Consider the following 23,491-nt stretch of genomic DNA (forward strand, 5'->3'; position numbering starts at 1 on the left):
TGCACTTCTTCAAAGTGCAACGAGGTGGTTGAGCTGATGCACACTGCAGTGATGTACAGGTCCTTCTCAAAATATTAGCATATTGTGATAAAGTTCATTATTTTCCATAATGTCATGATGAAAATTTAACATTCATATATTTTAGATTCATTGCACACTAACTGAAATATTTCAGGTCTTTTATTGTCTTAATACGAATGATTTTGGCATACAGCTCATGAAAACCCAAAATTCCTATCTCACAAAATTAGCATATTTCATCCAAAAGGGTCTCTAAACCAGAAGTTCAAAAGTCCAGTGTCAAGTACCCACAGTCAGTGATGGTCTGGGGTGCCGTGTCAGCTGCTGGTGTTGGTCCACTGTGTTTTATCAAGGGCAGGGTCAATGCAGCTAGCTATCAGGAGATTTTGGAGCACTTCATGCTTCCATCTGCTGAAAACCTTTATGGAGATGAAGATTTCATTTTTCAGCACGACCTGGCACCTGCTCACAGTGCCAAAACCACTGGTAAATGGTTTACTGACCATGGTATCACTGTGCTCAATTGGCCTGCCAACTCTCCTGACCTGAACCCCATAGAGAATCTGTGGGATATTGTGAAGAGAACGTTGAGAGACTCAAGACCCAACACTCTGGATGAGCTAAAGGCCGCTATCGAAGCATCCTGGGCCTCCATAAGATCTCATCAGTGCCACAGGCTGATTGCCTCCATGCCACGCCGCATTGAAGCAGTCATTTCTGCAAAAGGATTCCCAACCAAGTATTGAGTGCATAACTGTACATGATTATTTGAAGGTTGACGTTTTTGTATTAAAAACACTTTTCTTTTATTGGTCGGATGAAATATGCTAATTTTGTGAGATAGGAACTTTGGGTTTTCATGAGCTGTATGCCAAAATCATCCGTATTAAGACAATAAAAGACCTGAAATATTTCAGTTAGTGTGCAATGAATCTAAAATATATGAATGTTAAATTTTCATCATGACATTATGGAAAATAATGAACTTTATCACAATATGCTAATATTTTGAGAAGGACCTGTAGTCTGCTTTTCATCATGAGAATGTAAATATTCATGTAGTTAATTTTAAAAAGTTAAGTTTGTTTATTAGATGCAGTACTCAGAGAGCAATACGTAATTTTAATGATTATAGTTTACAGTTAATAAAAACCTATAATTAAAATTCTCAAAATAATATAATAACACACAACACCAGCAAAAAAGGAGTTATATTACAGATATGTTTACTGAATGCCTACTGAAAAGTGTGTTCACATCAGGGTGTGGAGGCAGGATCAGCCTGTGAAATTGTGCTGGTGATATGGAACTTGGCCCCATTCACACTGCAAGCAAATGTGGCCCAAATCTGATTTTGGGGTCAAGTAACCAGGTCAGACTTTTTAGAACAAATGTGAACACTCAGACCTGGCCCATATTTGATTTTTTTCAAGTCAGATTGGAGCCACCTCTATATGTGGTCCTGAATCTGATTCATATCTAATCTTTTTTAATGTGACTCCAGTGGGAACAACCAAGGCGGGTTTGATGTGACTTTGACGTCACTTTCCTTTGAAATTTGTCACAACTTTACACCAGCAAGAAGTGATAGCAGTTAGCGAGATAGATGAGAGCTGCAACAATACTGGACAGTGAAGGGACAGCAAGATCTTAGACCTTATTAATGGACTGACACCTTTTTTCAAGCCAAATTAGGATTTGGATCGTCTCCGCATCCAAACAGAGGTTTCTGATAAATTGGCAGCAAAAGTTCAGGAAAATGCCAGAATGCCAGGGTTTCATTTATGCTTTATTCATGCATTTCCTCCTCAGCACCTGCTGACACATTAAAGGGCTTCCGTCGGACAGGTACTTTTCAAAAGCAATAACACCTATGTCTTGCGTGTTTGCTTAACCAAAGTGTCAGTTTGGAACCACAAACAGTTCACATTGGAGTCAGATACAGGAAACATTTTAAAAATAATGTGAACGCTGAAGCAAAAAAATCAGATTTCCGAAAACATCAGAATTAAGCATCAGTACCTGCAGTGTGAACTTAGTTGCTTTAATGAGTTCAGCTCATCTGAATTGATGGGTCTGGTTTCTCCCATGATCCATCCATCCATCCATCCATCCATCCATCCATCCATCCATCCATCCATCCATCCATCCATTGTCTTCAGCTTATCCAAAATTGGATTGCAGGAGCAACAAGGAACCCCAGACATCCTTCTTCCCAGCAACATCCTCCAGCTCATTTTGGGGGATCCCAGGCCTGTGTCCAGCCACAAAACACATGTAGACTAGAGAAGCATACTCCCATGACACCTTCACCAATTCCTCAGTTGCTGCTTGATCTAACATCTGAAAGGAGATATTAACTCCTCAATATTCTCCAGACAAGATCATATTATTTATTTTTATTTTTATGAAATTCCAAATACTGTTGCTTACTTGTTGCATGAGGGGTAAAGAAATCTCCACGCTAAAGAAAATAGACAGTAGACATTTAGAAAAGGTATCAGCTGGTGTTTTGTTTGAATGACTGTGAATAAGATGGGAGCATAATACTATTTTACTCCACCTAAAGTTGAGAAAGACAAGAACAAAACAGTGAGCTTGCTTAAAATGACAAATTTTCATATTCAACTTCACTTTTAAAGACACATTTATTTTTTTATTCAATGAACTGTACAGAGACATATTTTGACAATGAGACCCCCTAAGCATTATATGCCTTAGCACATATACAATATGTCATTGTTTTCAAGATTATACAGTAAGTTTTTTCAAAATAAAGCAAATCATCAAATTTCTTTTATTGATTTATTTTCTGATCTGGACACTTAATAATAATCATGACAATAATCGTGTGGATGTTTCATACAGCTTGGACTGCAAACACAAAAATATCCACTCACTCATAAAGCCTATAAATATTTAGCAACAGGCACAGGTAGCATCAGAAATTGCTTTTGTTTACAGGCATTTTTTGTTTGTTTTTTAAAGTTATTTTTTAAACAAAGTGAGCCACATGTTCATACAGAAAATGCTGGCCAAAGCATCTTCTATTTTTATTTTAGACAGTGATCATCTGAAAATGCTGTTTTTGTAAGGCCACATTATAGCAGTTAAAGAAAATACATTGATCATTGACTGTTACGCACATAGTAATTTGCCTTTGTAGTGGCTAGGTGTATAGTACTTTAATGGTATTTGTACGCAAGAAGCAGCCACAAAAATGTTTTATCATTGGCAGAGATGCCATAAAAATAAAAAAATACCAACAGTTGAGACTGATTCTCCTTTTGTTGTTTCTGTTTATATATAGACTTGCATTAGCAGTGCAGCACAGCTACTCGTTAGCTACCGCTCATTCCTTCGGCAATTACAGGTCCTTCTCAAAATATTAGCATATTGTGATAAAGTTCATTATTTTCCATAATGTCATGATGAAAATTTAACATTCATATATTTTAGATTCATTGCACACTAACTGAAATATTTCAGGTCTTTTATTGTCTTAATACAGATGATTTTGGCATACAGCTCATGAAAACCCACAATTCCTATCTCACAAAATTAGCATATCATTAAAACGGTCTCTAAACGAGCTATGAACCTAATCATCTGAATCAACGAGTTAACTCTAAACACCTGCAAAAGATTCCTGAGGCCTTTAAAACTCCCAGCCTGGTTCATCACTCAAAACCCCAATCATGGGTAAGACTGCCGACCTGACTGCTGTCCAGAAGGCCACTATTGACACCCTCAAGCAAGAGGGTAAGACACAAAAAGAAATTTCTGAACGAATAAGCTGTTCCCTGAGTGCTGTATCAAGGCACCTCAGTGGGAAGTCTGTGGGAAGGAAAAAGTGTGGCAGAAAACGCTGCACAACGAGAAGAGGTGACCGGACCCTGAGGAAGATTGTGGAGAAGGGCTGATTCCAGACCTTGGGGGATCTGCGGAAGCAGTGGACTGAGTCTGGAGTAGAGACATCCAGAGCCACCGTGCACAGGCGTGTGCAGGAAATGGGCTACAGGTGCCGCATTCCCCAGATCTGGGCTACAGAGAAGCAGCACTGGACTGTTGCTCAGTGGTCCAAAGTACTTTTTTTGGATGAAAGCAAATTCTGCATGTCATTCGGAAATCAAGGTGCCAGAGTCTGGAGGAAGACTGGGGAGAAGGAAATGCTAAAATGCCAGAAGTCCAGTGTCAAGTACCCACAGTCAGTGATGGTCTGGGGTGCCGTGTCAGCTGCTGGTGTTGGTCCACTGTGTTTTATCAAGGGCAGGGTCAATGCAGCTAGCTATCAGGAGATTTTGGTTCACTTCATGCTTTCATCTGCTGAAAACCTTTATGGAGATGAAGATTTCATTTTTCAGCACGACCTGGCACCTGCTCACAGTGCCAAAACCACTGGTAAATGGTTTACTGACCATGGTATCACTGTGCTCAATTGGCCTGCCAACTCTCCTGACCTGAACCCCATAGAGAATCTGTGGGATATTGTGAAGAGAACGTTGAGAGACTCAAGACCCAACACTCTGGATGAGCTAAAGGCCGCTATCGAAGCATCCTGGGCCTCCATAAGACCTCAGCAGTGCCACAGGCTGATTGCCTCCATGCCACGCCGCATTGAAGCAGTCATTTCTGCAAAAGGATTCCCGACCAAGTATTGAGTGCATAACTGTACATGATTATTTGAAGGTTGACGTTTTTTGTATTAAAAACACTTTTCTTTTATTGGTCGGATGAAATATGCTAATTTTGTGAGATAGGAATTTTGGGTTTTCATGAGCTGTATGCCACAATCATCCGTATTAAGACAATAAAAGACCTGAAATATTTCAGTTAGTGTGCAATGAATCTAAAATATATGAATGTTAAATTTTCATCATGACATTATGGAAAATAATGAACTTTATCACAATATGCTAATATTTTGAGAAGGACCTGTATTTACATGCAGCAAGTGTTTGTAGATTGGTTTCATTCTACGTTTGACATATGCAAATACATTTATTAAGACACTTCGCTGTTATACATTTTTGCTGAACATTAGTGCTAAATTTAACCACAGACCACCCTGAGAAATTTGGCTTCCTTTGCGCATGTTAGCTGCTGTTATTTTAATGCTGAAGCAAACGTGATGAGTTTCTATTATGCTTTGAAGTTATAAGAAATCCAGAGCAGATTTAAAAATAAGTAGCTTAGGTTTAAGTCGCTAATAACACTCATTCACTCTTGCTAAACTGAAACGGATCATGTTCCAGGAGATACAGTGATAAACCCTGGACGGTGTACATCCACACAAAACAAGACCATTCTTTTCTACTGCCACTGACTTCAAATTTGATAATTGTTTAAGCCCTAATTGAAACCAATTCATCTAGTGTAACAATCCCAGCATCTGTCCCGGTTTTACAGTGGTTATCAGTCTATCTCTTTAAGGATTACAGGGTAAAAATTATAACCTCTGTTCAGGGTAGGTAACAGGACTAAGCTGGTTCACACAAAGATGCTGAAGAGAGGGAACTCTGACTGGTCCGGCTGCAGGAGGTCAACCAGGAAACAAATGGTCCCAGAAAGGCCCTCAAACAGACTGTAGATGCTGGTGACCGAGAGAGAGCCTGCCTTAAACTCCTCGGTGAAGATAAACTCTGCAAACCTATGACAGAAAGAGAAAAACAGAAACAGACGAATGATGAAATGAATGAACTGCAAATGATTACTGATGCAGATCATATTGGTTAGTGTACATTTGACTAAGTATGTAATTGTCTTTCAGATTTGCAGCGGCAGGGAAAATAAGTGATGAACATGTGAATGTTTTTCTTTGGAAAAATATTTCAAACGGTCCTACTGATATGGAATTTACACCAGATGTCGGTAAAAAAAGTAATTCACACATAAAGAAATCAACATATATTAGTTCTTAAATTAAGTTATGTGTAAAAAGCAGAATGGTATGGGGAGAAATTAATGACCACATGAACCACATGACATTGACCACAATGTCATCACCATGCTCAACCCCAGTTTCTGCCTGCCATTTGGTCTAGCTCCAAACTCACAAAACGGAGGTGCAAAAAAACAAAGAAAGCAAAGAAAATCAATAGAATCTGTCTGTTTAGAAAGCAATGCGGCTGCCTATCAGTGCAAATACTATCATATACTAGCTGATTTAGTTCTGATTTCCCATTACAGTGTTTTTCCTTACCAAGTTATAACACAAAAAGCATCTCAACATGGGTAAATGCAAAGAGCTCTTTCAAGACCTTTGCAACCTTACTGAAAAGATTGTAATGGCATTGGTTACAGAAAAATTGCTAGACTTCCAGATTTAGTTATAAAAGTCATAATCAAGAACTGGAAATTGTATACTTTCACATCAAACAGTTCAAGATAAGGTGCTCTTTGAAAGATGAGTTAAAGAAATAATCAGAAGAGTTTTCCATCAACCAAGAACCAATAACATAGAGCCTCAGGAAGACCTGGACTTAGCAGGTAACGTTGTTGATTAATATTAATGCACTCAACCCCAATTGCCTCTATGACTCCATTGCGGAAGTAAAAGCATGTTTAATGTCATTTATAATTTGCTGTAGAGTATTTGGACAAGACAAATATTGTGAGAATATAGTCTGATGAGAGCAGAATGGATCTCTTTAGATGTACTTGCACACAGCATGTTTGGACAAACAATGGCAATGCACATTATCCCAAAAATATCAACAGCGAAATTTGAAAGCGGATGCATCATGGTGTGGGGCTGTTATTCAGCATTTCCTACTGGCAGACCTCATGTACTGTAACTGAAAGAAGGATGTATGGAGATTTGTCAGCAAAAAGAATCACAGCCAAAGAATCTCTCAGCTGGTTTCAGGGATAGAAAACAAAGCTGCTAGAATGGCTCAGTCAATCACCAGATGGCATAGAAGAGGCTACCAGATTCTTTAAGATCAGAAGACAGTTTGTATGGAATAATGGGTCAAACCCACACCTGAACAATGAATTCAGTACAGGAAACGTCTTGGAGCTGTCATTACCAAAATGGAGTGGGGGGATGGGGTGAGGTTCTGGTGCCTTTACTCAGCCATCATTGGGCGAGTAAAGGCAGCAGTGACTGTCCACTGTCTCTACATGCTCATCCGGGAGGAGGGAATGCTGCAAATCTCACTGGATGCAATCTGCTGGGTTTCCTTAGATAGAAAAACTTTTTATCCAATTTGAAAAAATAACTAACTTTGACTGCACTGTTCAATGGTTAGGATTAATTGAAATGTATGTACCTGACTGTTGTGAAGTGCCTTGAGACAACATGTGTTGTGAATTGGCGCTATATAAATAAACTGAATTGAATTAGGTGGGGTAGGCCCAGGACAAGTATGCAGATTAGAAATATCTTAATAAATATCTAACTAAGAAAAATGTGTTTTATTCTTAATTCTCCAAAGTACCAGTGACACGGCACTATCTTTAGAGCAAATGGCTCCAACTTGTCAGCACACAAAAACATCACAACTGTAAGACCTTCTAATTAGTTTTCTGTTTTAGCATTCCTTGTTATGCTTTTATTAGCCCAAGACTACAGAATCCATATAGCTTCACATGTGAGATTATATGATGGCACTACTCCTAACCTTAAGCATCAATATGATACAAGTAACTTAAAGTCTTCTATGGCAAGTTTTAAACCACATGTTCATTTTGAGTTTAATACAAAAAACATTTTGATCCTGATATATCAGGAAACAATAACCACTCATTCACAAACCTAATAAATCATCTGATGATTGGCAGGTAAAGTTAGGCATAAATTGTGGTGATAGATGGAGGTTTTAAAGTTGCACAACACCCTCACAAAACCACATACAGGTCCTTCTCAAAATATTAGCATATTGTGATAAAGTTCATTATTTTCCATAATGTAATGATGAAAATTTAACATTCATATATTTTAGATTCATTGCACACTAACTGAAATATTTCAGGTCTTTTATTGTCTTAATACGGATGATTTTGGCATACAGCTCATGAAAACCCAAAATTCCTATCTCATAAAATTAGCATATCATTAAAAGGGTCTCTAAACGAGCTATGAACCTAATCATCTGAATCAACTAGTTAACTCTAAACACCTGCAAAAGATTCCTGAGGCCTTTAAAACTCCCAGCCTGGTTCATCACTCAAAACCCCAATCATGGGTAAGACTGCCGACCTGACTGCTGTCCAGAAGGCCACTATTGACACCCTCAAGCAAGAGGGTAAGACACAGAAAGAAATTTCTGAACGAATAGGCTGTTCCCAGAGTGCTGTATCAAGGCACCTCAGTGGGAAGTCTGTGGGAAGGAAAAGGTGTGGCAGAAAACGCTGCACAACGAGAAGAGGTGACCGGACCCTGAGGGAGATTGTGGAGAAGGGCCGATTCCAGACCTTGGGGGACCTGCGGAAGCAGTGGACTGAGTCTGGAGTAGAAACATCCAGAGCTACCGTGCACAGGCGTGTGCAGGAAATGGGCTACAGGTGCCGCATTCCCCAGGTCAAGCCACTTTTGAACCAGAAACAGCGGCAGAAGCGCCTGACCTGGGCTACAGAGAAGCAGCACTGGACTGTTGCTCAGTGGTCCAAAGTACTTTTTTCGGATGAAAGCAAATTCTGCATGTCATTCGGAAATCAAGGTGCCAGAGTCTGGAGGAAGACTGGGGAGAAGGAAATGCCAAAATGCCAGAAGTCCAGTGTCAAGTACCCACAGTCAGTGATGGTCTGGGGTGCCGTGTCAGCTGCTGGTGTTTGTCCACTGTGTTTTATCAAGGGCAGGGTCAATGCAGCTAGCTATCAGGAGATTTTGGAGCACTTCATGCTTCCATCTGCTGAAAAGCTTTATGGAGATGAAGATTTCATTTTTCAGCACGACCTGGCACCTGCTCACAGTGCCAAAACCACTGGTAAATGGTTTACTGACCATGGTATCACTGTGCTCAATTGGCCTGCCAACTCTCCTGACCTGAACCCCATAGAGAATCTGTGGGATATTGTGAAGAGAACGTTGAGAGACTCAAGACCCAACACTCTGGATGAGCTAAAGGCCGCTATCGAAGCATCCTGGGCCTCCATAAGACCTCAGCAGTGCCACAGGCTGATTGCCTCCATGCCACGCCGCATGGAAGCAATCATTTCTGCAAAAGGATTCCCGACCAAGTATTGAGTGCATAACTGTACATGATTATTTGAAGGTTGACGTTTTTTGTATTAAAAACACTTTTCTTTTATTGGTCGGATGAAATATGCTAATTTTGTGAGATAGGAATTTTGGGTTTTCATGAGCTGTATGCCAAAATCATCCGTATTAAGACAATAAAAGACCTGAAATATTTCAGTTAGTGTGCAATGAATCTAAAATATATGAATGTTAAATTTTAATCATGACATTATGGAAAATATTGAACTTTATCACAATATGCTAATATTTTGAGAAGGACCTGTACTATCATATCAGAAAGCAGAATTGTGGTCTAAAATGTACACAAAGTCAACAGTTGTAGCTTATGCATCATCATTGGCTGTTGTAGCTCAGTTTTAATATGCATGTTCTATTTCCTGTAAATTTGAAATGTAAATGGTGTTTTGTTTAATTTGGTTCATTAAATTGTGGTGTTTGAAAACAATAAACTGAAATAAAATGAAAGTCAGAAAAAAAGTTTATTTATCTTACAGCATGAGCTGATATGTTGAGCAATCAGTCCCTAACATATTGAGGAAATCAATTTTACAGACAGTTTGGGACACGACTCATGAATTTTTGATCATGCAGGCGGTTTATGGCCTATGGACTTCAGAGCAGTGGGAAGAAGGAAAAATGATTGCTTGCCTTTGGGCACGGTAGAGGTATTTCGAATTGCTTGTGAGGCGATAAAGCAGGAGGAAGACATAAGCGCTGCCAGCCACTCCATGACAAATGCCAGGTCCTTTCTTCAGCAGGCCCTTCTGCCAGACAAGCTCCCCACTGCGGATACACGTGTCCAGATACTGTGGCTTCTTATTGATCAGATAGGCTTTCGCGAAAAGATATGCCACACCTGCCGGATGAGATGGAAACATTGTAGTAACTGTGATATGCAGCAGGGAATGTGATAATGTGCTTCAACAACAGTGGTTGTACCTGGGGCACCGTGGCACCAGTGCACCAGCTCATTTTCCCTCTCGATGATAGCTCCCAGTTCTGCCGGCCAGTTGCAGTTCTGCTCCTGACTCATGAGGAAATCCACGCTCTGCCACACCAGGTCCTTCTCCGCCCTGCTGAGCATGTCCTGGTAACTCAGCAGCATCTGCAGCACTGAAGAGAGGCCGTGGGCTGCACCTGACAGGAGGCAGGGCGAGGAGTGGGTCACACATGTAGCAGCCAAACCAGCCATGCAGGCCAGCACCATGCCAGGCACACAAACAGACACAATCCAGAAGGTTACAAGCCCAAAACTTCTTCTTGCCTCTTGTAGCTAACTGACCACTGACCGGTTCAACCTGACAGCAATGAGACAGTTTTGGAGAAAATCTGCAAGCGAATCAAGCACCTTTGGTATCAAAACCAGGAACAATAGTTACCACATACAAATTGACTGACAGTTGTTTCTTATCTGATTTAAAACATTAGGCCAAGCAAAGTATTTTAGCTTCAATAAAAATTAAGTTGTGTCACACTTTATATAATCTCAGCATACACAGACATGCATCCACTTGCAAATGACATGAGACATAAAGGACAAAACATTTTGTAAAATATTTATTTTAAAGTCAAATGGTAAAGGCACACAATTTCAGACGAATTGTTCTTTGAAACATCTTCAGCAGTTTATGTGTATTATTTTGATATTTCAAGTTCCTGTTCATAAGATAGACATACAGTTAAGCCCAGAATTATTCATACCCCCGGACGAAATAGGCTTAACGTCATTCACATTAAAATTGACCATGTTTTTTCTGACTGGAAGCAGTTTTAATGTTTAGGAGTGGCCCAGCAAGAGTCCTGACTTGAGTCTAATAGAGAATCTGTGGAGGGACGTAAAGATTGAGGGATGGCAAGGAGGCCTGCCAACCTCAAAGACTTGGAGCTCATCACCAAAGAGAAATAATTACCAGTGAAAACATGCAAAAGCTAAAAAAAAAAGCATCATTAGAAAGGTTTGAAGGCTGTAATGCCAATGAAGGTTTTTTCCACTGATAATGAGAAAGGGATAAACAATGTTCAACAAGCAATTTGTTAGTAAATTTGTTAGCTATATTATTTGTTTTTCAAAATTGATAATCATTTTCCATTGTTTTATTATTGTTTGAGATGTGCCTGTCTTGTTTCCACAAAACAAAAGCTTATTTAAATTTTGCATTTTTGTGGCTCCAAATGGTCTCAAAAACAGTTTGATTGAGAAATTTGCCACATTTAGCTTTGCAAGTACACTCTTATTACTGTCTTACTTTAATCATTGACCAAAATAAAAGAATTGTTTTTTGTTTTTTCAGATTTGAGCAGCTCCACTATACCTTACTTGTTTTTTTACTTTAGTCCATAGAGTCAGAGTTATGTATGAAAATGTACTGCTTATTTACTGAAAGTAACCCTTTGCCCCTAAACAGATCCTCTGTTTCTGCCACTGGGTTTAAATCAGACAGGGGACAGGTGGAGTTAATTCACGTGAATCCTAAACAGAGATAAACACTGCTGAACACATGCAAGGCAACCATAGCTCTTCTTCTTTCAGATCTGAGACCTAAACGCAGTAAATGATGAGAAAATATTTCAGAGCAGGCATAGTTTGATACATGCAGATCCAGACAAGCGTCTTCATCAAACTAGAACTCTAAGGGAGCCAACCCTTTTCACCCCTTAATCACCCATTGATTTTGAAAACATGCAGAGTTGACCAGCAGGGCTATGCTTACTATGAACTCTGTGCTTGTCTGAAAGTAACTGAGGATCTCCAGCCCTGATGCTTCTCTTCATCCGATGCAGCCAAGAAAAGCACAGTTAGCTTTACACATGTTAACACAACTCTACAGCCAGAGGTAGATACAGTCATGTGTAAAAATTGCGACACCCTATGAAACCCAATGTGTTTTTATTGCACATTTGGATGTTTGATAGCAATTTTAACAATGGCAAAACCTTTTATTCAATAATTTAATTTAAGATAAGCAATGTCTGTTTGCCTGTTTAAAACACACAGATTAGGTTTGGGGTGGTCCTGACTGTTGCAGTGAGAGTGAACACCATGCTGAGATCTAAAACGCTGTCTGAGGCTATCACAGAAAAACTGTAGTTGCTGATAAGTCTGGTGAGGGATTTAAAGAGGTCTCAAAAGACTTTGAAATCAGAGGTTCTGCTTTACAGAAAAAGGTCTTCAGCTAGGGGGACATTCAAAATAACTGCCATGGTGTCCAAGTCTGGCTGTCCATGCAAGTTCACCCCAAACGCAGACTGCAAGATGATAAAATAAATCTCAAAGCACTCTAAAATGTTATCATGGCACTTACAATAGGCTATTGCTACTATTGATATGAAAATGCAGGCCAGTACAATCAGAAAGAGACCAGACATGTTTAACTTTCATGGGAAATATTTGCTCTCTAATGAAGATATATAGGCCAGACTAAAGTTTGCAGAGGATAATTCAGACAAATTTTGTTTGTCTAAAAATGAATTATTTGGACACCAGAACAGAGGACAGTTAAAATAAACGAAACACTGCTTTCCAAATAAAGAATGTCACACCAAACAATGGAGCGTGGGAGTGGCAGCATCATGGTTTGCTGCAGCAGGACCTGGCCAGCTCACCATCATACAGTCCACCATGAACTCTACCGTGTATCAGAAGAAGCTTGAGGAACATGTAAGACCATCTATAAAAAATTAAGGTAATTACTACCCTCTATTATTAATAATAGAGGGAAGGGTGTCCTAACTTTTTTCTCTGCTAGAAATTTTTTTTTATATGTTTTGTATAATAATTAAAAGAAGGTTAATTTTTATGAAAACCTGTAAGTTTCCCATAGATAAATAAATAAGATTAATATCTAAAGATTTCTTGATGAAGAACTGAATATTTAATGGGTGTTCTAACCTTTTCATATGACTGAAAATAAACAGTAGTTCACTTTGAGTTATACCAAGGTTACAATGACAAAGAAGAACTTTTCAAAGTTTTTAAACAACCATTACTTTCTTTATTGTGCTCCTGATCAATAGATCATCTGAAGGTTTTCCAAAGAACTTTAAAAGATTACAAGACCTGACTCCTTGGGTGGAAAACATAAGACTTTTGCACAGGACTGTTCATGAGTGAATTAACTAAGTTAATGTTCTTACCAATGTATTCAGTTCCATAGTATGAATACATCAGCGGGAAAGGCTTTCTCTTCCTCCTGGCGTACTGTTTTCCTGACTCGATGATGGCCTGACAGACAGATTTGATCTGATCTTTGCTCAGTATCTGCAGAATGAAGAACACACAGATGTTATCTGCAACGGAGCCCTCCGTCTTAATAAAGACATCTTTGATCATTTTACAAGATTCATCTGCGGTGAAAAACTGAAATGCATCACAAATGACTTGCTTTATTTCTGCTAGTAAACCACAGAAGGCAATCTGACGTTCTGAGACACAAGAGAGATTAATTTAACAAACTGATGGCAACATTCATCTCGATAAGTTAAATCCGGGAATTGGTCCAGGAGAGAGCTATCATTATTGACTCACAGTTTCCTTGTAAGACCAGAAATCAAAGAGAATAAAAGCGTTTGAGGTCACCTTAGGTAGCAAACTAACAAGAAAGTCAAAGGTATACTATGTCTTGTTGAGTCAGGCTAGAGGGGGAGTAAAAGAGATGACACTGAAGCTCCTGCCAACACAATCACAAATAGAACATTTAAAGAAAGGAAAGCTGTGTAAAAGATGCTTTATCAGAAACAACTGAATATAAACTAGAGAAAAAATCGTGTTATTACCTTTGAAATGAAAGTTTGTGTGCTTAAAATAAAACTAGCTTGTTTTCTTGAAATCATGAGATGATTATGATCCTGAAACAAGTGGCCCTTTTGTTACAACCAGTGTAATTGTTCAGTCCTGAACTAGTTACACTCATAACTGTCTCAGTCTCCGAAATTGAAGTATTTCCCATCTTATTTCATGTTACAAAAACAAAACTACAATGTATTTTGATGGGATTTTCTGTGATAGACCAAGCCAAAATCATGCATTATTGTGAAGCTGAAGGAAAATGACACACGGTTTTAAACATGTTTACACATATAAATCTGAAATGTGTGCCGTGCTTTTTTTTTAACCCCCATTTATTCTGATATCCCATAATAAAATCGATCACAACTGACCTGAGAAGCTACTGAATCAGTTAAATCAGAAGGCCTGAATACCAATGCATTTATTTGTAAACATTGTTGGAACCTTTTGCCTTCCCATCTCTACTTTTTGTTGAAAAATGCATTTTGAAATAAATTCTAGGTATCAAAAAAAGAACAGACATTCGAGAAGAAGATGCTTTGTTATCTCGAGATAACGTCATGAAACTGATTTCCTAAGCATAGATGTTCTTGGGTTTATCAAAAAAGCAGTATTAAAGTCCAAAATGCATCGTTCAACACAACATATCAGACATGCACTCTGTCTTCGGTCCCTTGGTCAAAGCTACATCATGTCTCATCTGATTCCAATAACTAAAGATGGTTTTAGCTAAAATCTGAACTCCAAAATTTGGGACAAATTATGGCCTTTTCTTTTTCTCTTTGTTAACACAATGACTTGTCTCTTGTTGGTATTCTGTTGTTAAACATCAGGGTACCGATGTGAAAATGTAACACAAAAAGGAGCAATTTGTTAGCCTCGAAGCATAATTAATAAAGCCATATTGTGGCTTACTGCTACAATATCAATAGAAAATATAATGTGCTTCCTGAAAAATGTGTCTTTTCTTGTTTTCTGAAAACGTACAACTATGACTTTCGGAAAACAGGAAAAAACACATTTTTCAGCAAGCACATTTCCAATCGGCAAGTTTACATGACACATTTTTAGTCCGATCGGCTGTTTTATTCCGATTACTTATGTCCATATAATCGGTACAATCTGAATATTTTTGTTTTTTGATCCAAATACATTTTAATCCGATCCTGAAATTTTGTGCATGTAAATGTAGCTACTGATGGAGTTTTTCCATTTTGATTATTACTCCATTCATTCTAAGGAGAGTTTTCAATTTTCTTGCAAATTTTTTTGGTTTTTGCTTCTATTTTAAAGCAACTCAGGTCATCTTAGCTGAGCAGTCTATAATTTTCTGCACATGTTTGTATGTTTTCCCACCTCCAAGCAAGTTTTAATAATAGTAGAATGTTTTTTTCTGAGCAATGTCTGTAATAACCCTTTTTAATCAGGTTTTCAGGGAGGAACGCACTGTAACCAGCATGTAAAACATTTGCTGACTTCATCATTAAAGAGGGACCACGAGTTTGATACCTCGCTAATGCCCCTTTTCCATGGCCTCTATTTTGGCCAGCTCCACTCCACTCAGCCCATTTTGTGACCGTTTTCATAACAGGCTTTTCCAGCCCGGTGCCGGGTTTTTTGCTACCTGCTTGGCAGCAGGTCCCACTGGGCCTGAGCAGGGTCAAAATGTGACGTATACACACTGCTGTTCACTGCCTGGCCATTTGCATGGTATGAGTCTGACTAAAATATTTAGCGGCAGAGCGAAATGAGACGGTTTTCGCCAAGGTAGCAGAGAGGGTGACAAGCCACCGAATGTAACCTCATATCACTGCAGTGCTGGAAAAAGCTAAAAACTCAACATCCACTACAAAATTATCAAGAGCGGGTCAAACTGAAAGACGTGGGGGTGGTTCTAAATCATGGACACAATTTATGGCCAATGTCCCACAAGTTATGGACGGCAGGGTGGTCTCAAATCTGCAGCCTCACTATTTTAAGAGGACATGATGTACAACAACGAGTGTATAGAAACACAACAGGCTGGTGAGTAGAGCGAAGTAGAGCATGCAGTGCTGGACCCATAAATGGAAAAGAGGCATAATTGAACCCCATATAGCTGTTATTTTGAACAGCTTCAATAATGATTCTGTTTTTCTAAGGATCTTTCTCTTTAGGTTTTTGTGTTTGTTTACTTTCTCGACTCTGCCAGGTGTTTTCTGTTCATTTCTGGTTTTTTAGATTCCTTCTGGTTAGTTTTGTTGCTCTCTGTGTTCTGGCGTTAGATATGTTTAGTTATGTTCTGATAGATCTGGTTTCCTCTTCTTGTTTATGTTCTTAAGTCTAGTCATTGTTTCCCTGTGTTCTGGTCACCTCCCTGCTCTACGCTCTACAGGTTAATTAGTCATTCTCCCCCCTGTATTATTTAGGTTCCCTGGTCCTCAGCTGTCTCACATTCTCCTGATTAGCTCCTCTTCCAGTTTACAGTCCACTTCCCTCAGTATTTAAGTTCTCTGGTTTTCATTGTTCATTACCGGATTCTCTGCATTTGCTGTCTCAGCTGTTCTTGTCTGTTTACCTAGCAGCGTATGTATGTGTTGATCAACTATTATGAAATCTTGTCGACTCACCATGCGGCTCCCGTCCTCCTGCCTGCATTTTGGTCTTCCTCAAAACAGTTATGCATAATCAGCAACATGCATGCTTTGACTGTTGGGTCTGTTGGTTTTCTATTATTCTACTACACCTTGTAGGAAATGATTTGCCACATAGAAATATAATTTATACCCAAAACAGTAATGGATTTGGTTCATGATGTTGCTTTTAATTTGAACACAACTGTACAAATAATACTGATATTAACAAACCTTTAAGCTGAAAGTGTGTGCTATTAGTAGTCATTCAGCGTGTAATAAGGGATATTATCAAGTTTATTATAGCGATTGCTTGATGAAAAATGTGCCTCACCTCAATGCCCAACTTCTGTTTGAGGACCAAAGCGGCGCACAGGTAGCCCGCCCGCCCCACAAACAGCTCGTCTGAGCCGCACTCCAGGAAATTGATGGGCGCACACACCTCCCACAGGTTCCGAAACTTGGTCAGCGGCTTCACGAAATCGGCCAAGCCGAGGGACTTGTATATCATCGCGGCCACGGCGTAGATGCCCGCCCCGCCGAGCAGAAAGGCGGCTCGCATGTTCTTGTCTGGCTCCGCGTCCGCGTACCTCACCGACACGTCGATGATCTGCTTGGCCGACTTCAGGTAGACGTCCCGCTGCTCGGAGAACAGCGGACACTCGCTGACGTGATACAGCATGTAAGCTACTCCGGCCGGCCCGTCGTACAGCCCTCCGTCGCAGTCGCTGATGTCGATGGGGACCTTTTTTAGGATTCTTTCAATTTTGGCCACTACGGCTGGGACAATGGCCTCGGCCCGCTGGCCCGGCAGCAGCGCGCCTCTGTAGTCGGAGAAGCGGTTGGCGAAGCAGCGGGTGTTCTCCATCACGTCGAGGAGGGGACACCACCACCGGCACGGCGACAGTAAAGAGGTAAATCTGTGCCCTCCGCTCAAGGTATCCAAGGATGAGAGAGGAAAAACACTTTGACTGGTCCAATCGGGTCGCAGCTGATTGGATGGGAGCAGTGACGGATGGATGATGGGACGTGCATCATAAGAGCTGCACCCACCCTGGGGCACACAGGCGGAGGAGCTGGTTTACATAAGGTTATGTTTATTGTTTGTTGAGACGCTAGAATATTCTGTGAGGAAATTAAACATGATTGACTGCAGTTTTATTGACCCCATTTACTCCGATTCCCCTAAATAAAATCCAATCCAGCCAATTCCCGTCAGATTTCCCCCGTTTGCTAAGTAGTGCCAATCTGTGTGTGATTTAATCTATTAAGCTGTTCTGCGAAGATCTGGTGGAGAACATTAACGAACAAACAGCATCAGCATACAAATCAGAAGAATGTGGCACAACAGCAAACCGAGTAAGACATGAGCATTCAACTAAATTGATGCGTCGGGAGTGGAGACCATTAATCAGAGAAGCAGCAAAGAGGCCCGTGGTAACTCTGGAGGAGCTACTGCAATCCACAGCTCAGGTGTGAGAATCTGTTGTAAAAACAACTATTAGTTGTGTACTCCACAAATCTGGCCATTAGAGAAGATGGGCAAGAAGAAATCTGACCTTGACTATAATTTTAGATAACCACATTTTTTTCATTTTAAATATACAGGTTATTGCTGCGTGATGCATTATTAAACAACGAGAAGCAAATACAACAACACATAAAATATATCTGGCATCAACAGCTGTAAACGTACAACAGATCAGTGAAGCCCTTAATATAATGTGTCTGCTGTAGTGGGTTTCACTGGCAGCTGTCGTTGTCCTCCTGTTTTATTGTCTGTTCCCCTTTTCTTCTTTTTGAGACCCTCTGTTGGAGTTTTTCTCCTTCCTTGTGCAGCAGTAGGAGAGTCCTTCAGGTCCATGAAAACCTTTTGTTCTCCATCAGATTCAAAATCATTCACCTCTGCTGCTGTTTCATGGATTAACCCATTTGTTATTTAAATGATCTCTTTTTAGGTTAGTTCTTCTATCGTGGATTTCTACTTACAGCCTTTTTTTTTTTTCTCAGTAGACTTTGTACTTAATTTCACTTCTAAAGCCTGGAAATAAACTGGAACTCGTTCTATGTTAAACCATTTATAAATAATTATTTTGCCAGTTTGAGTATTAGCAGTTTAGGGACTCATTCTCCATTAGGTTTTGAGCTATGCTAATAATTAATTTAATAAATAATTATGACCAGCTGGTGGCGCCAGAGATCTGCAGACTCTGTCCATGGTGCTGAACAAAAAGCTGTTGAGTTTTTGCGACCAAAGAGGCGTAGAAGGTGTTCTCATAGAGTGTGGTGGGTTGCAGCTGTACATAATTATGCCTTTGTTCAATCAGTTGAATCTGAAAGCTAAAATACACGCATTAAAAGCAAGTCAATCTCAAAACAAAAGGAACCACAGATAGATCCAACAGAAACAACAAGTTACTATTTCCAATGTATATCTAAAGTTCTATCAAAACTAAATGCTAACCTCAATTAATCTATTCAGTTCAATATTTATAAAAGCAATTGCTATGTTCAAACTGGATACTTGAATCAGATCTGGTGGACGATATTGTCCACAATTGTAAAGTTTGAGTTTTTTTCTAGTTTAGTTTAGCTTTTTTAGTTTTGATCTGTTCTCATTTAAACAGTCTCTGACGTGAAGGATTTCAAGCTGCAGTGTAAATATTCCCTGAACCACTTGATGAAACACCTAAACTATAAAAAGCATGACAAAACAAAAAACAGGGATGATTCCAGATAAACAAGCAAGTAGAAAACAAGAGTCTATTTTTCGGGGATGAGGTGTGAGAAGGTGAGGAGAAGAATTTTGATAACTTGGATTTTCCCAACAAAGCGCTTTGCTTTCAGAATGCAGATTAACTGTTAGGTCCTAGAGTTTTTAAGAGACAAATGAGAGGCAGGTCGTTCATTGTGCTGTGTTAAAATCAGTATTTATGTGGACTGTATGTATTTGGATTTAAACCTGATGGTCTGATTGGACTGGAGGGTGTTGCCTTGATTTGAATCAAATTCAGATTACATTGGATTCCAATCATATTTGCCAAGGGATTAGACCTGTTCATCTTGTAATTGCATTGTGAAGAGATTTTTTGTGAATTGTTTCTAAATAAATTAACTGTGCTGTAAATAAAATGGAATGGTACTTGTTTTACAATATAACAATTGGACTGAATAGGACTGAAGTTGGCAATAACCTTTTTTGTAAAGTCTTTGAAAGGACTTTTCTACTGAATTTGAACGAAATGGAGAAATTAAATTGGATGAAATGAATTTATTCTGGTCATATTCCTGTTGTGTTTCTGCATTATTGTTGCAGCTGTGACTTCAACCTATGACTTTACATTTGTATCTGGTATCCGGGTCTGTCGCAAAATAAAATTGGTAACAAAAATTAAGTTCAAGTTGTTATAGAACATATACTGTGGCATCTCAGCACCAAAAAATGCTTTTAATTAATTTGGTAGTGAATTAACCTAAATCTCACCCAAGATGTAGCCTGAATCTATGATGATAGTGAAGCTAAAAACGTGGTGTAAAATATGCCAAAATAAGTGCTTTGCTTAATAAATTTGCATGTTGATGACATTACATTTTAAACAGCTTCATGCACTGATGACTACAGCCTTGTTTTGAGTACATTTGTGTCATCTTGTCTGAAAGATTAAAATCAGTTCTTCCAGTTCTTAAATGTATTTTAACCCCAGTGCTGCCATCATAATGTTTATTTCATGTACCATAGATTCTCTACATGTCACATGCACCAGAACATTCAAGATTTCCACAACTTAAGTTTCTGTTTTTCTCTTCAAGCTGTTTGTCTTTGATTAATGTTAAAAGTTTTAAAGATTTAAAGCTATTTTCAAACCACACTCTGTTCGCACACTGTATAATTGTGTCTCTGATTGTTTGGCCTTACTACCTTACTATCAACCTATAACACTAAAAACAATGTTTATTTGTGAATTATTAAATCTGAGAAAAATTTTAAGGTTGCTTTACAGTTCCTTCCAAAGGTATCATACCATCAACATTCTTTAGTGTTGCAATTACAAAAGTTTATGTGTTTTGTTACCAGACAGGAAATGGGCAGAGAGAGAAAGGGGGAAGACAAGGTCGGGAATTGAACCTCAGATGGCTGCATTGAGGACTTTAGCCTCAGTATTTGGTGCGCCCTCTCTAACACTACACTACGCAACAACCCAACTTTTATGTGTTTTGTAGAAATAGCTTAGTGAGATTGTATGGAGTTTTTTCATGCATCAGTTTGTAAGTCTTGCCACATATTCCTGATTGGATATAGGTCAGGACATTTGACCATTCTAATACATGAGTATACTATGTAGCTCTGACTGTATGTTTAGGCTCGTTGTCCTGCAGGAAGCTGAACACTAACACCAGAATTTTCATGCTTCTAACAGGTTTTTCTCCAGGACTGCCCTGCATTCAGCCCTGCCCCTCCACCCATTAACTGTGATGAGCTTCCCTGTCCCTGCTAAACATGCCACACAAAGCGTTTAGCATAGAAGCATATGTTTTGTTTTGGTGTCATCTGACTGGAGCAGATTGTTACATGTCTGCCATGTCCCCCACATGTTGCTGTGGCAAGCATTAATAAGACTCCTTATAGCTTTATTTTTGCTTTATATTTACTTCCAATCCATGAAAATCAGATTTGTGGAGTGTATGATCATTAGTTGTCATGTCATGTCAACAGATTCTCCCACCTGAGCTGTGGATGCCTGCAGCTCCTCCAGATTTAGCCTGTGCCTCTTGACTGCTTCACCTATTAAGGTGAACAGCTATCTTTTGGTCCTAAGAAGTAAATTACACACATATGAAATCTATTTACTAATTAGGTGACACCGGGAGGCAAATGGCTACAATGGATTGTATTTATAGGTTTTAGAGTATAAAATCCTGTCGCATAAAATCCTGATAAAATCCACTAAGGTTGGTGGTTATAAACTGACAAAATGTGAAAAAGTTAAACACTTCTTCAAGACACTGTATCTCACACAATATCCAGTTTGACTTTTATCTCACACAGCTCGGTTCAGCAGTGTACTTGGTTCTTTAAACCCTAGACACACAACATTCAAAATAAATCAGACAACATTTGTTGATATCTTTTACCAACAAACACATATTATTACAGGAGACAGACACCTCAATTAATTATCAGAGCTTTGTCTCTCTGTGCCACTTCCAACATGAATCTATCTGAGCCAAGACTGTGATTGTAGAGACGCTTTGAACATTTTAATATGAAAACAGCTTCTGTTTAAAAAGATAGCGATATAAAAGGAGGGGATGAATGCCATGCTGATATAGAGATGTTGGCAAAGGTCGCTGTGTGAATGCTGAGGTAATTCAAATTTTCAAGGCTAAACGCAATTTCTCTGCTCTAAAAATGTAACTTGAAGCAAAGCAATTTAAATAAAGCTAAGTCTTTCCAGAGTATTTATGAAGCTGCGGGTGAGAGCTGTAGCTTTAATACTGAAAATAATCAGCAGTGGATCACCATCAGTTTCTGAGGCCTGCCCCTGTTTGTGAGTTTAGATAAAAGTCTCCTTAAAGTCTTTCTTTGATGCCGCTCTCCCCTAAGACTCACATCACAGGCAAGTTAGAAAATTGTATTTTTCTTTGAAACCATTTTTTGGCAGTTTTGGGTAAAAGTTCTCAGATTTGGCCAACAGAGAAGAGGGGATATTTAAAATAATTGGAGTCTTGCTCGGAGATGCATGTTTTCATTGGTTTTATCTGCAGTGGGAAAAAAAGGAAGAAAAAAAAACTTCATTTGCATTTATATGAGAAAATGATTTGGCACTCAACTGGTCCCATCTGATGCTGCAGAATATAAAACCTATACATGCCTTCAGTTTGAGATGCACAAGGCTTGAACAATGTGAGTTTAGATGGGAACATGGGAGGAGTGACCGGTTCTGTCCAAAACAAAAATGATGGAAACAGCAAATGAAACATCTTGCTTTAATGGAACATTGGCAAGAAGAAAGATGACCGGTTTGTAGTTTGGAAGAAATCCTGTAGGAGGGTCTGCAAACAAATGGAACGATGTGCTCTAGTCAGAAGAGACCTAAACTGAGAAAAATACTTGATTTGTTAGAAAACAAACAGTGCACCCTGAAAACACCATCGTCACGGTGAAACATGGTGGTGGCTGTATCATGCTGGCGGGTTGCTTTTCTTCAGCAGTGTCAGGGCAGCTGATAAGGAGGTACATAGAGCTAAACATAGAGCAAACAAGGAAGCAATCCTGTTAGAGGCTGCAAAAGACTTGAGACTGGGACATTGGGTCTGTAAAATATTGTCTTGGTGTAGATAAATAGAAATGCATCCCACACTTTCAGATTTTAAAACAATGTTTCCTTTCCCGCTTACTTTATATTTCTGTTCTACTTTGTGTAGGTCTATTGCATAAAATATACTGAGGTATGTGGTTTAATGCAACAAAATGTGAAAAAGTAAAATAGTTTTCAAAGAACTGCATGACACAAAACGAGTTGGTTTATCTGGTCAACATTTCTTGCAACATTCTCATAAGTAATAATTTTTGCAATTTAAATTTTTGAATGGTGTTGGGACCACAGCCATGGTTACAACATGAAAGTCCGGTACGAACTTTTCTGGAACTTCCAAAATAAATCACATTAACCGATTTCCAGCACAGCCAGGAAAAGGGGTAACAGCGGACTTCCTGTGACGTCACTGTTTTGAATAAAACCCTGCTTTCACAAAGCTTCTGTCTCTTCCACACTGGTCCCCCGGTGGATCTGGAAGGAGAGACACAGCGCGCTAATGTCTCTTTGCTGGCAAACAGACATAACTCTTCAAACTGGATCCAAGAGT

At 39.2% G+C, this 23,491-nt stretch overlaps 1 protein-coding gene across 1 annotated transcript; it reads right to left on the reverse strand.

Annotated features, from left to right (window-relative positions):
• Positions 1–4,848: 4,848 nt before the first annotated feature.
• On the reverse strand, positions 4,849–20,343 carry LOC124871318 (lanC-like protein 3). The gene is made up of 5 exons (XM_047370566.1): positions 16,959–20,343; positions 13,361–13,484; positions 10,166–10,363; positions 9,875–10,082; positions 4,849–5,671 (listed from the first exon to the last, which is right to left on the reverse strand). The coding sequence occupies exons 1-5, from the start codon at positions 17,490–17,492 to the stop codon at positions 5,512–5,514; spliced, it is 1,224 nt and encodes a 407-aa protein (XP_047226522.1). The 5' UTR covers positions 17,493–20,343; the 3' UTR covers positions 4,849–5,511.
• Positions 20,344–23,491: the final 3,148 nt, after the last annotated feature.

This window comes from Girardinichthys multiradiatus, chromosome 7 (assembly GCF_021462225.1).
Source record: "Girardinichthys multiradiatus isolate DD_20200921_A chromosome 7, DD_fGirMul_XY1, whole genome shotgun sequence".
In the NCBI taxonomy this organism is placed as follows: Eukaryota; Metazoa; Chordata; class Actinopteri; order Cyprinodontiformes; family Goodeidae; genus Girardinichthys; species Girardinichthys multiradiatus.

Coding starts and splice junctions, on each gene's coding strand:
- LOC124871318 (XM_047370566.1), bottom strand. CDS start 17,492: ATGGAGAACACCCGCTGCTTCGCCAACCGCTTCTCCGACTACAGAGGC. Junction 10,364..13,360: donor CTATGGAACTGAATACATTG/GTAAGAACATTA, acceptor GCCTCCTGTCAG/GTGCAGCCCACGGCCTCTCT. Junction 10,083..10,165: donor CTGGTGCCACGGTGCCCCAG/GTACAACCACTG, acceptor CTCATCCGGCAG/GTGTGGCATATCTTTTCGCG.